The sequence below is a fragment of the Falco rusticolus genome, chromosome 3, assembly GCF_015220075.1.
Source record: "Falco rusticolus isolate bFalRus1 chromosome 3, bFalRus1.pri, whole genome shotgun sequence".
Taxonomy (NCBI): domain Eukaryota; kingdom Metazoa; phylum Chordata; class Aves; order Falconiformes; family Falconidae; genus Falco; species Falco rusticolus.
The window spans coordinates 114,337,078-114,350,630 of record NC_051189.1 but is presented as its reverse complement, the minus strand read 5'-3'; the positions used below and the strand labels follow the sequence as shown (position 1 = coordinate 114,350,630).

At 65.4% G+C, this 13,553-nt stretch overlaps 1 protein-coding gene across 3 annotated transcripts; it reads right to left on the bottom strand.

Annotated features, from left to right (window-relative positions):
* Window positions 1-383: 383 nt before the first annotated feature.
* On the bottom strand, window positions 384-11,589 carry FGR (FGR proto-oncogene, Src family tyrosine kinase). 3 transcript variants are annotated; one of them, XM_037381679.1, is made up of 13 exons: window positions 11,374-11,589; window positions 6,438-6,495; window positions 5,888-6,140; window positions 5,680-5,782; window positions 5,297-5,395; window positions 5,030-5,133; window positions 4,799-4,948; window positions 4,179-4,343; window positions 3,022-3,201; window positions 2,753-2,829; window positions 2,518-2,671; window positions 1,919-2,050; window positions 384-1,667 (listed from the first exon to the last, which is right to left on the bottom strand). In XM_037381679.1, exons 3-13 carry the CDS (start codon window positions 6,126-6,128, stop codon window positions 1,459-1,461), a joined length of 1,614 nt encoding a protein of 537 aa, XP_037237576.1. In that variant the 5' UTR covers window positions 6,129-6,140; window positions 6,438-6,495; window positions 11,374-11,589; the 3' UTR covers window positions 384-1,458. The 3 variants fall into 3 exon arrangements, with proteins under 3 accessions (XP_037237576.1, XP_037237577.1, XP_037237578.1); XM_037381680.1 differs by lacking the exon at window positions 4,179-4,343 and adding an exon at window positions 3,647-3,802; XM_037381681.1 differs by lacking the exon at window positions 4,179-4,343.
* Between the last annotated feature and the right edge of the window lie 1,964 nt (window positions 11,590-13,553).

The window sequence follows — 13,553 nt, the reverse complement described above, 5'->3', positions numbered from 1 at the left end:
TGGCTGGAGGGGGGGTGGGGGCAGGGGGGCCTTTCCCTGCTTTCCCCCACGGGGGTGGCCCCCCCAGCCTGGGCTATGTCTGTGCCCTGGGCTGGAGAGGGTGAGGATACAGCTCCCAGTCCTGGCTTGGCTGAACCTGGGAGCCCCCCTGCATGGGGATGGGTGTCCCCACCCCAACTCCTGCAGTGCAGGGTTGCCCCCCCCCCCCAGCTCTAGCCACCCCCCAGCCCACCCTGCCCACTGCCTTATACCCACCTGGGGCAGCTCCTCAACCTGAGGGGGGGGGAAAAAGGACTCAGGTTCCCCCCCCCCCCACACTTGTTAGAAAGGTTTTATTTCTCTCTATTTACAGACTGGATTTAAAAAAAAATAAACAACAAATCCCTCCCCTCCTCTTCCCTCACCCCCCCTGGATGGCACTGGCCACCCACAGCCCTGCCCCATGGGTGCTGGGGGGCTCTTGGCCATGGGGAGCAAGGCTGGGGCCAAGCCTGGGACTACAGGCACCCCCCTTTAGGAAAGGGGGTGCCCAGGGGGGCAGCCGGCCCCCCAGGAGCCAGCTGGCAGGGTGGCATCCCCCCCCACCCCAGCACCATCACATTCACATTGTGCCCCGAGTCCCCCCCCAGCCCCCTGTAACGCTTGCCGCAGCGGTTTGAGCCAAGCTGCAGTGGGGACCCCCCTGAGCGCCGTGGGGGTAACCCCATCCCGTACCCCCCTCCTGCCTGACATGGGGCAGCAGGAAACAGCCCCTGGGGCAGAGCTGTCCCACCCCAGCCTGGGCCCCCCAAGGACCCCTGGCCCCCCCGGGACCCCTTGTTTCCCCGCCAGTGCAAGCAGAGGTTTATGGCTTTCAGGACTTGGCTCTACTATAAGGAGAGGAGATAAAAGGGGGGAGCAAAAGGATCCCCCCAAATACCCCAGGGATTCCTGACGGTGAGATGACTGCTGGGTGAGGGGTATAAAATCTTATAAATTAAAGACAATATAACGGGGGGGGGAGGGGGAGGGAAGTTGAGGTGATCTTCCCCAGGTCAGCACCAGGATTTGGGGAGCTGAACCCCCCAAGGTGTGCAGAGCTGAGCTGGAGGAGAGGAGATTGGGGTTGGCATGGTCCCCCCTCCCTGAGGCTTCTGCTGCTGCAGGTCTAGGGGTGTCTGGGGGGAGCACAGTGGGGTACCCCCCCCTCCCCCACAGCCAAAGCACTTCTCAGGTTCAAAGCTGGGTGTAAAGGCAACAAGAGAGGGGTAAGGGGGGCTGGGGGGGGGCACAGCTTTGCCCCCTCTCTGAGTCCAAAATCCTTGTGCAAAGCCGGGGGCACCCTGAGCATCCCCTGACAGGCATTATTTTTTTGAGGGGGGGGCCTGCACAAGCAGACGGAGCAACGTCCCCCTGCAAAAAGGGGGAGGTTTTCCCAAAAGCCACCCCAGAGCCCGGCTGGGGGGTGCCAGCAGCAGGTCACTGGTTGTCCCCCGGCTGGTACTGGGGCTCGGTGGCAGTGAAGTAGTCCTCGAGGAAGGACTGGAGGTACTCGAAGGTGGGGCGCTCCTCGGGCTCCCGCTTCCAGCACTGCACCATCACCTCGTGCAGGGAGGGTGGGCAGTTGCTCGGGCACTGCATGCGGTACCCCCGCTCCACCTGCTCCAGCACCTCCCGGTTGTTCATCCCTGCGTGACAAGGACCCCCAGCTCAGTGACCAGCACCCCCACAGGATGAGCCAGTGGGGAAACTAAGGCACACCAAGGGACACAGCAACGTTGCCCCGTGGTTTGGATAGGAAGCCTGGCGTAGCGCTGGTCTCTCTGATGGGGAGACTGAGGCATGGGGCAAGCCTTGCTGGTGGCAGCCGGGGAGGGTCAGCCCCTGCCTGGCCTGCACCCTGCTGCCCAGCCCACCCCAAGGGTGCCCGCTGCCATACCTGGGTAGGGCACCCGGCCTTTGGTCACCAGCTCAGTCAGGAGGATGCCGAAGGACCAGACGTCTGACTTGATGGTGAATTTCCCAAAAAGCGCGGCCTCGGGGGCCGTCCACTTGATGGGGAACTTGGCACCTGCAAGAGGAGGCAGGTGAGCCATGGCCGGGGCACCCTGCTGCACCCACATCCAGGGCCAGCACTGGGGACAGCCCGCAACTGGGACACCTTGCACTGGGGACATGCTGCACCCTGTACTGAAGGTGTCCTGCACCCAAGGTACCCTGCACCGGGAGGATCCTTCACCAGGACACCGTGCACCAAGGGCACCCACCACCCAAGGTACCCTCTGCCTGGGGTACACCACACATGGGGCACCCTGAACTGGGGACACCCTGTACCTGGAGTACCCATCCCCTGGGACACCCATCCCCTGGGGTATCCATCACCCAGGATACCCATCCCTGGGGGCACCCAGCCCCTGGGACACCCATTGCCCAGGACACCCAGCACTGGGGATGACCAGCTCCGGGCCCAGGGTGGGATGCAGCACAGAGGGGACAGGGCAGCCGTCCCCACAGCAGCAGGGCACCAAACCGGCTCACCCTGGCGCGCTGTGTACTCGTTGTCCTCGATGAGGCGAGCGAGGCCGAAGTCAGCAATCTTGCACACCAGGTTGTCTCCCACCAGGATGTTGGCAGCGCGGAGGTCCCGGTGGATGTAGTTCATCCGCTCAATGTAGGCCATGCCCGCCGCGATCTGGCGGGGGTGGGAAGCAGTGAGAACCCCCCAGATGCAGCCCCTGGGTGCACCCCCACCCTGTGCCAGCATCCCCGGTACCTGGGCAGCCATGTCCACCAGCTGGGGCAGCTTCAGGTAGCGGCCGTCCCCATCCTTTAGGAAATCCAGCAAGCTGCCTGCAGGCAAAGGGTGCCAGTCAAAGCGCCTGAGAACCAGCCGTGCCCACCCAAGGGTGCCCACCCCCTGCAAGCCCCCAGCCCTGGGACCAGCTCCCTGCCCACCCCAGCTGTGCCCAGGCAGGGTGAGGCTTGTAGAAGAGCTGGAGGAAGGAATGCTGGGGGGTCCCACGGGCAGTGCTCCCCCCTCACCCTGGCTCATGAACTCGGTGACGATGTAGATGGGCTCCTCCGACACGACGGCGTAGAGCTGCACCAGCTTGTCGTGCCGCAGCCGCTTCATGATCTGAGCCTCCTCCAGGAAAGCCTCGGGTGACATGGTGCCCGGCTTCAGCGTCTTCACCGCCACCTTCGTGGTGCCATTCCATGTGCCTGGGCCGGGGACACAGCGTCACCGTGAGCTCAGGGGACAGCCAGCCCCAGCAGGACCGGACAGAGGAGTGCGTGGATGGAGGAGGGTATGTGGATGGAGGGGTGCATGCTTGCATGGAAGGATGGATGGATGGAGGGTGGGAGGGATGCATGGAGGGTTGCATGGGTGGAGGAACAAGGAAATCAGGGCAGGGCAAGGAAATCCCACCCAGGACAAGGAGTCCCCCTCACCCCATGGCATGGGGACAAGGCACCTGTGAGTTCATCTCCTAATGCCAACCTCACCCCATTCCCCATCCCTCCACGGGGGAGCCTGTGCCAAGCTGCCATCCCCCCCAGCAGTGGGTACCGCTTGGCATCCCGTGATGCTGCCTGCCAGGGCAGGACCGGACTGCTCCTGCCCCCCCTGTGCCCCCCACCCACTGGCCGGCTGGGCCAGCCTTACCCATCCACACGTCTCCGAAACATCCCATGCCGAGTTTCTTGTCGAGGCTGATGGATTCCCGCACTATCTCCCAGGCGTCCTTAGCTAATCCCAGGGTCTGGGGCTTCATAGCGGGGCACGCGCGGGTTAGCAGATGGCACAACCCGTCGTTATATTCTGCGGGGGGGGGGGCAGGGAAGGTAGGAGGGAGGGAGGGGGTGCGATGGGATGAATGCAGCATGCATGCCGAGCGGAGCGAGCATGGGGCACTGGAGGAAGAGGATGGCAAAAAGGGGATCCCTCGGCCTGGTCTTGTGCTCCCATCTGAAATGGGGGGCTGCTCACCCATGCAGGGACATCACGTGGACGCCCGGGGTACCTGTTGTGACCCCAGAGCAGGACACGGGACTTATCCCCATGCCGTCAAACTGGTGTCGCTCAGCCTGCCCCAGCAGGCAGGAGCCCCTTCCCCAGGGGTGGGGGGTGCCAGGCCTGGGGGTGCCCCCGCCATCCCCCCCCTCCCGCTCTCCCCAGCTTGCCCACCAGGCCCTACCCATCCACACTTCCCCGAACTGCCCGTTGCCCAGCTTCTTGAGGAGCTGGAGCGACTCGCGGGGGATCTCCCACACGTCTTTGGTTTTGACCGAGAGGTCGGCCAGCCTGGGGGTTCCCTTGTGGCACGGCACGGCCAGGCGGCAGCACAGCCCAGCCGCCCGCTCTGCGGCACCGGGGTGGCAGGGGCAGCCGTCAGCCACACAGGGACCCCCGCCAGCCCGCTGCACCCACCCACTGCCCCAGGCATCGCCCAGGCTCCTGCGTGGTCCAGTCAACCCCTGACATGCTCACATATAAATGGGGTTCACCCCCCTCTGCCTCCCCCGGGATGGCCCGCACCCCCTCGGGCTGTGCTGGATCCCCAGTTCCCCTGGCTGTGCCCATGGCTCGTGCCCACCCAGACCCAGGGGCTATTTAACAGCTCCGGAGAGCCTGGGTGCTCCCTGCACCCAGGACTCAGAAGGGGGGCACCCCCGGGGGGTCCCCTAATGCCACCACCAGAACAGCCCCCTCCTACCGTTAAACCCAGTTAGCCCAGATGGCTATCTTTTGCCAAAGGGTAACCTGGGCTCTCCCTACCCCTCTCCACGCCACCCGTGCCCCCCCATCCCACCCTACCTATATAGTGCTGGACCAGCTGCTGGACGGTGTCAAACTGGGCACGGGTGGTGATGTAGTAGCCCCCATTGTCCAGTTTCCGAATCTTATAGTGCTTCACGTGGTCTCCCTTGGCCTCGTCCCAGTCCCGGATGGAGAGGGAGTAGGCTCCTATGTGGGAGCACAGGTCAGGGTGGGTCAGGGAGGGACACAGGGCGCAGCCCCCCGGTGTCCCCATCCCTGTCCCCGTACCTTTCGTTGTCTCACTCTCCCGGATGAGGAAGGTGCCCCTGCAGTTGCCATGGCACAGGAGCTGCCGCTCCGCATCCTTGCGCCCGATCTTCCCAAAGTACCACCTGCCATGGGGCCAGGCTCAGCGCCGGGGGGGAACCACCGGGGGACACCCACCCACGGGCCCCCTTGCCAGCACTGCCAGGGCTCGCCGGGAGTGCCAGGACACCTGGGTCCGAGGCAGATGGGGTTGGGGTCTTCCTCCACCCCTGAGCCCCCCATACTTACTCTTCTGCCTGGATAGAGTCCACAGGGGCCACGTAGTTGCTGGGGATGTAGCCCGTGGTGCCTGTGCTCAGCGACCTGGCCTCCCACCAGTCACCCTCCCTGGGGAAAGAGGAACAAAGAGTGAGGAGGAGGGACAGACGGAGGCACCTGGCTGTCCTGCCCTCCCCACCCCGCACACAGCACCCCCAGATCCCGTTCTCCCCCAGCACAAGGCCGCTCAACACGACACACGTGGCCCTGGCTCTCTTGCAGGTACCCAGCAATGGAGCCGCAGCAGAGCTGGGGTCCCCAGCCTGGGTCCTGCACGGGGTACCCATGCACGGAGGCACCTCCCCAGGGTGGCACTGGGGTGCTGGGGGTGGCAGGGGCCTAGAAGGGCTCACGTGTTGTTGATGATGTGGAATTTCTCCCCTTTCTGGAAGGTCAGGTCGTCCTCTGTCCTGGCCTCATAGTCGTACAGGGCGATGAAGAGCGTCACACCCCCACCTGTGGCGCACGGAGGGGGCTGCAGTGAGCCCCCAGGATACCCCCACACCCCAGCACTGCAGGGGTGCAGCTGGACAACCCCCCCAGCACCCCAGCCCCACTGACCTGTGATGCCCCCGCTCCGCATTTGCAGCGTGTTGGAGGTGCAGAGCCCTGGCCCCGTGAAGGATGGAGCCGAGGGCACTGCCGTGCCGTGGAAGTTGTTGAAGTCAGGAATGCGGGTGAAGATGGCGCTCGGCTGCGTGGGGTCGGGGTCGTACTGGGAGGTGAGAGGTGGGGGGGTGCCCACCTCGCCCCCCACCTGCCCTTTGCCAGATCCCTTCTCTTTGCAGTGCACACAGCCCATCCTGGGCACGGCCTGCGGGACAGAGGGACCATGAGTCCCGTGCTCCCCCCAGCAGGGCACATGCACGTGCACAAGCGTGTGCACACCTGGTCCCAGTTAGAGGCACTGGGGTGCATGCATGGGCCCCTGCCCACCCCCACACTCACCCCAGCCCCAGGAGGAGCGGGGTGTTGCCACCCCCTGGCACAGCAAGCTGGGTGCCTGGGCTGTGACATCAGGACTGGGCTATGAGGAGAGCTGTGCTGCCCAGGGGGACCCTGCTACCCCTGGCACCCATGGGGTGCTCCCATCCATGGCGACCCTACTCACTGCGATGACTCCTCAGGTCACTTCAGCTGCTCCATGTCACCTCGGGGAGAAGAGGCACCTGTGGACACCAGGGAGGGCATCAGGCAGAGGGCAACACCCCTGCACGGGCTGCAACACCCCTGCACGGGCTGCAACACTCCTGCATGGGATGCAACACTCCTGCATGGGATGCACACCCCTGCACGGGCTGCAACACCCCTGCATGGGATGCAACACCCCTGCACGGGCTGCAACACCCCTGCATGGGATGCAACACTCCTGCACGAGATGCAACACCCCTGCATGGGATGCACACTCCTTCACAGGCTGCAACACTCCTGCACGGGCTGCAACACCCCTGCATGGGCTGCAACACTCCTGCACGGGCTGCAACACCCCTGCACGGGCTGCAACACCCCTGCATGGGATGCAACACTCCTGCACGGACTGCAACACTCCTGCACGGGCTGCAACACCCCTGCATGGGCTGCAACACCCCTGCACGGGCTGCAACACCCCTGCACGGGCTGCAACACTCCTGCATGGGCTGCAACACCCCTGCACGGGCTGCAACACCCCTGCATGGGATGCAACACTCCTGCACGAGATGCAACACCCCTGCATGGGATGCACACTCCTTCACAGGCTGCAACACTCCTGCACAGGCTGCAACACCCCTGCACGGGCTGCAACACTCCTGCATGGGCTGCAACACCCCTGCACGGGCTGCAACACTCCTGCACGGGCTGCAACACCCCTGCACGGGCTGCAACACCCCTGCATGGACTGCAACACCCCTGCACGGGCTGCAACACCCCTGCACGGGCTGCAACACCCCTGCACGGGCTGCAACACTCCTGCACGGGCTGCAATACCTCTGCACAGGTGGCAACACCCCTTCTAGGGCTGCAAGCTCTTGCACAGGCTGCAACACCCCTGCATGGGCTGAAACCACATCCTTGAGCAGTTTTTCTCTTTTTCTCCTGCTGCGTCCTCAACAAACCGACCGCCTCCCACCAAGGGCAGACATGTCCCCCAGCTGCCCCAAAGCAGGGCGAAAAGGAGCCTTCGGAGTTTCCCCATCCCCTCTGCTCAGCCGGGGAGCCGGTGTCCGGCGGCATGAGGGGCCCTTCTGGCCTCGCTGCGGTCGGGGCCACTCTTCCGGACGGGTCACATGTGGCAGCCAAGGTGTCGCAGGAGAGGAAATCAGTCCTCCCCTGCCATGGCTGCAAGGGGACATTTCTGTCCCCAGCCCTGTCACCTCCCCTGGGTGCTGCACGCCCACCCACCCCAGTCTGCCCAGTTTGGACTGGGCAAAGCTTTCTGGCTGAGGGCTCTGCAGCAGTACGGCAGAGCTCACCCCATCGCAGCCCAAGAGTGGAGGGAAGGTGCTGAGCAGCAGCCCTGCGCCCGCTGCCCATCCTGGGAGCGCAGAGGACACAGGATTTGGGGCAGATGAGACGTTTCAGGCATGTTTCCCCTGTCACAGTCTGATTCACTTTCCTTTCTCTCAGCTGGGAGTGGAAAGGGACGTCCCTCCCCCTTCCACCTTCGCTTTCGACACCAGCAGTGTGGCAAGGCCACGGCCGTTGCGGACGGGGCAGTGTTGCCAAATCCGAAAGGGCATGCCCCTGCTCGGGGTTTTTATTTTTGCTGACAGCAAGTGGCTATTTCAGCTGACTAACACCCCCAGCTCTCGCAAATCCCGTCCCCTCTGGGTGGGAATCACCCACCCTGTTGCCAGCATCACACAGAGAAACTTCTCATTTTGCTGAATTTCTGTGCTGAGTGTGGTGGCAGTGCTGTCACAGCGGCCGACAGGGATCAGGCGGGCACGGAGCATCTTCTAGGCAAGGACAAACCCAAAATATCGCTGCACCATGGGCTCTAGCCACTGCTTGTGCCATGCTTAGCTGCCACACAGCAGCATTGCACCCATGCTTCCCCTTCTCTGGGCACCCACAAAATCCCCGAGCTGGTCCCTGCCACCTCCTAACCAGGCAGGGTGGCACAAAAACGGTCCCTTTGCATCGTCTGTGGGGACGGGATGCAGCTGGCCCCATGTCTGATGGCTGCGCGCTGGCATCTGGCCCCAGCTCTCCCGAAAAGGTGCTGCTCGGAGTCTGGGAGCAGATGGCAACCGAGCCCTTCCCACACCGGCTCTACCGGCACCAGTCCCAGCCGAGCTGCCAGCTCCCGCCCTGCGCTGAGACCCAGCCAACTTGTCACCCCCGCCGCTGCCCCCGCCCCGCCGGGCACGGCTGGGCACGATGCAGCCGCATCCCTGGCCGCCTGTCCATCTGCTCCTGACCCCCCCAGGCACGGGGCAGTTCAGCCCCACTCCCAGCTCCCAGCCCGGGTGCCATGTCCTGGTGCGCAGCAGTGTCACCCTGCCTGTCACCCCCGATGCTGAGGCACCCCGTGGGTATCGCCCTCATCCCCTGCCGCCATGCTGCTCTGGAGTATAACAGTGATGGAGGGGTCAGGCGCTGGGGGGATGCGGAAATACAGGGGCTTCTGGAAACATCACGCACCCTGTGCCATGGGGACGAGCCAGGGTGACATCTGCCAAGCTGGGGGTGGGCCCCCGGCACCCAGGCACGCTATGGCTCCCCAAGGAACACGCCAGCGGCAGAGGGGCAGCTGCCAGAGGAACCCAGCCGGCACCTACGCAGTGGGAGGAGGAAGCAGCAGGAGCACGGCATGGAGAAGGAGGTGGAGGAAAAGGATGGTGCGGCAGCCACCAAGGGGAACCCCGGGGCTGGCAGGTTCCCAGGCCTCGGGGACGTGGCAGCCAGGGGGGCTGGGCAGGGACCACAGCAGGGCTGAGCAGCAGCTGCAGCCCCTTGGGTGCTTTGTGCCCCCCCCCGCCTTGTCCCACCCCCTCCGCCCTGCACCCCTCTCTGTCCTTTGCCTGTGGCCCTGCACGCCGGTGGCTGTCACCACCCGCCTGCAGCCTCCCTGGTGGAAGAGGAACTGAGACTGCTGCACAGCCCAGCACGGAGCCCGCCCAGGCTCCTCCATCCATCGCCCTGTGGCTCTGGACCTCCCTGGTCCCAGCGGGGAAACCGAGGCATGCAGCAGCTGCAGCGCAGGAGGGGAAGGCGCCTCATTTTGGGTGGCTCATTGGGACACATGACCCCAGGCCATGTCCCCATCCCACACCCAGGACCCCCACAAACCTGGGGAGGGGACAAGAGAACACATCCCTCCTCTCCACCTTGCTCCTTGGCCCAACACAGTGGCAGACGGTGGCACGTCCCTGCTCCCTCCCCGCTGCCCCCAGTCCCAAGCCCAGCAGTCCAGAGCCGAGGCCCTGGGGTAGAGCCCTGCCCCTGCTCCAGTCCCCCCAGTTCACCCCATGCCTGGCGAGTCCTCTGCAACTCCCAGCGGGGCATGGCAGCCCCTGGCCCAGCTCAGCCCTGGTGGGAGCAGGTTCCCCGAGGACAGTGGGTGCGAGGAGGGATGGGAAGGGTCCTGCTGTGGCCGGAGAGATCCACACCACGAGCATATGGCTCCAGAGCCCGGCGAGACACGGGGACGCCGGCAGAGATGGCGGGATGGGAGCAATGCTCTGCTGGGGACGTGCAGACGGGGTGACCGCTGCAAGAGCATCCCCCGAGCGTGGGTTTCCCAGTGGGGCATCCCACCCCAGTTGGGAAACCAGCAGGCTGGGAGCACTGGCGGTGCCCATCAGCAGCGCGGTGGCGGCCCGGTGCTATTCCCGGGCACTCTCCAGCAGCGATGCCTGCAGGGACCCCCCCTCCCCTGCCTGCCCTCCAGCAGGACAGGGTTCAAAGGGGACCACTGCCCCCCAGAACCAACTGTGCTCTGGCTAGGCGTGGCCACCGCCCAGCTGGCATCATCCCTGTGCCAGCCCCAGGAGGCGGCAGGGTGCTGCCCCCTCCCCAATACCCCGGGGCAGAGGAGGCAGGACTTGCCACCCCCCCAAAAGCAATCTGCCCCCACAAGCCCACCCGGCAGCCACCAGGCCCGTGGCAGGGGCTGGCCCCTGGCCCCCTGTCCTGGGAGGAGATGCCCCCCTCGGCCTCCCAGCCCCATCGCTGGCTGGGAAAGCAGGATTTCCGCTGGAAGAAGAGCAATTCCCGGATCCGAGGGGCTGCAGGGGCGGAGGGAGGGAGCCGGCCAGGGCTCCAAATACAATGTCCCGGGAGGAGCGGGGCGGGGAGGGAATTGTGCAGGGCAGGAAGCCGCCAGTTCCTGTCCCTCCTTGGGACACACCAAGGACTGGGACCAGGCAGAGCTGCAGGGAGCGGGGGGAGCACCCACTCCGGCCAGGGTCTGAGCCCCCCACAGCTGCCCCCAGCCCTGGCAGGGCAGAGCTCAGCCCCCAGCATCCCCCCGTCAACACCTGCCAGGCTGGCATGCCGTGGGCACCTGTGGGGCTGGGGGAGCAGGCGTGTGCCCCCCATCCCAGTGTTCCCTGGGGTGCCATGACCTGCCCCCTCCCCAGCGCTTGGGTCGGGCACAGGCGAAGGCACCATTTGCCTCCGCAGCCTCCCCACTGCGGCGTTGCCACCGATCAGTGCCGGGGGACGAGCTGGAGCAGGCGGCTGCCTCCAGCCCTCCCCACACTGCCGCCCAGGGCGTGCTGCCCCTCGCTGACTTGCTGCCCCCCGGGACAGGGAGGACAGGGGTCTCCTGCCCGCCCGCCCCCAGGCTCATTGCAAAGGCTGATGTTGCCTAGGGGGGAGCGGTGAGGGCAGTGCCCAGTGGCAGCCCCCCAGCAGCCCCACGGCCAGGGGCATGGGACCTTCCATCCCCACAGCTCAGCGCCCCATCCCACCCCAGTCCCATAGCCAGCCCACACAAGGGGAAGACAACTCTCAGCACCCCCCCAGCACATGGCAAGGGGATTGAGAGACCCCTCCCCAAAGCGGGGGGCCGAGCACCACCACCACCCAGCACCCCACACATCCCCATGCATCCCTCCTACCGTCAGCCCTCCTGCTCCGGCTCGCATGGACCCCCGCTCCCACGCCGCACCCGGCTCCCGACGGGACCACAGGCCAAGGTGCCAGCACAGCACCCCAAACCGCCCGGCGTGGGGGGCTGGGGTGGCAGGGTGGGTGGCAGGGCAGGGCAGGGTGAGGTGGGCGCTGCGGGGAGAGCGGGGAGCGCCTGTGCCTGTTTCCCCTGTCTCTTCGGCAGCTCTCGCAGCCGAGCAAGAGCTTCCCCTCCCCTCGCCCCCCCTTCCTCCCCGCGCTCCCAGCAATGGTTCATTGTACCAGCCAGCCCAGCCGGGGCGGCCGCCGGCTCACCCTCCGGCATCGCTAGCCCGGGCCCACCGCCTGCCCATGGAGGTGGCACAGGGTGGGACAGGTTGGCATCGGGGGTCCCTCGGTGGCCGGCAGCATGGGGGGACACCGCTGTGGCTTCCCGAGCTCTGCCTGCTGGGATTTACAGGGAGTGCGTGGGGATCTGTGGGATCCAGAGGCAGCCCGCGCCAGGCTGGGGTGCTGCCCGCACCCATGCCAAGGCAGATCCTGGCATTGCCCCCCTGACCCCCCTCCAAGCCAGCACCCCCGGGGACAGCACAGGGACAGCATCGCACACGGGGGGCTTCGACCCCGCCGGGGGCAGGAGCAAGGTGGCCGTCTGATGGCAAAGCACAGGCAGAGCCACCCGGCTGCCTGGCACAGGGTCTCTCCGCGATGGCTCTGCGGGGACGCGGTGAATCCGCAGCAGGGCAGAGCTGTGGGGGGGGGGGTGGGGGTGGGCAGCAGCCCACCTTGCCCAGCCGATGGCAGGTAGCTTGGGACCATGTCCCAGGGGGGCTCCCGCTGTCCCCCAGGCTGGGGTGCAGCTCCTGGCCAGCTTGAGCAGTTGCTGTGGCCATCGATAGCCCACCAGATCCTGGACCCCTTATTTACTCCTTGTCCTGATAAAGTTGCTGGTGGGAAAAGCCCAGGATTTGGCACGGGTCACACCAACCCACAAACTCTGGTGAGCTCTGGGGGAGGGGGTGAGACCCTCAGCACCCTGTCTGAGCCCCCCCTGCACCCTGCCTGGGCCCCCTCCCAGCACAGGGCGCTGAGGCACCTGCCCTGCAGACAGAACCTCAGGCTTTGGGCACCCTGACCCCCCCAGTCAAGGGGGTCTCAGTGGGGCTTCCTCGCTGGGGGAACCCGCCCTGCAAAACCGGGGTGCAGGGAAGCCACCCCTCCAAGGCGCGCACACACACGCGCGCACGCACACAGACACAGACACACACACACACAGACACACACAGACACAGACACACACAGACACACGCAGACACACGCAGACACACGCAGACACAGACACACGCAGACACACACACACACAGACACACGCAGACACAGACAGACACAGACACACGCAGACACACACAGACACATGCAGACACACACACACACACACACACAGAGACACACGCAGACACATGCAGACACACGCAGACACACAGACACACACACGGCTGGAAATACCCTCTCCAGCTCTCCCTGGGCCCAATCCTGCACAGCCCTGGCCCCCAGCCACCCTCTCACCACAAGGGACAGTAACAGTGAGGGGCTGGTGGTATTTTTATGTGCCCCCCCCCTTCCCCCCACCGCAGTTTCCTGCATAGGCTGTGCTCTGGGAGGGGGAGGGGGGATGATGAGGGTGCAAAGGGAGAGTGGGGGGCTGCGGCCACACTCCAGCCTAGAGCTGGCTGCATCCCAGCTCAGCCGCCCCATCTCCCTGCAGAGCCGGGCTGGATTGCATGCTGGTGGATGGGGGTCCTTGCCCACCTCTCCAGAGCCTTCCTCCTCCTCCTCCTCACCCTGTGGCTAGCCCTCAAAGACTGACCGCTTTCCTGTGTGACGGTGAGTCTGGCCCCAGCGTTTCCTTTTCTCACGGAGGGGGGAGGCAGGGCTGGCAGAGGTCCCAGGTCCCCACCAGGATGGGGACCTGCCCCCCAGGCTGATGCCACACTCACCTTGTCACCCCCCAACTTGTCTTGGGACCACAGCTCCCTTTTAATTCCAGCTTTGGGGGTTTTCGGGGCTCTCTGAGCCTTGCTGGGGTGGGGGATCCAGCCCCTGTCAGGGTTGGAGCCAGCCCCTGTCACTGTGGGCACAGCAGGGACAGGGGCTGTCATCAGCGGCCACC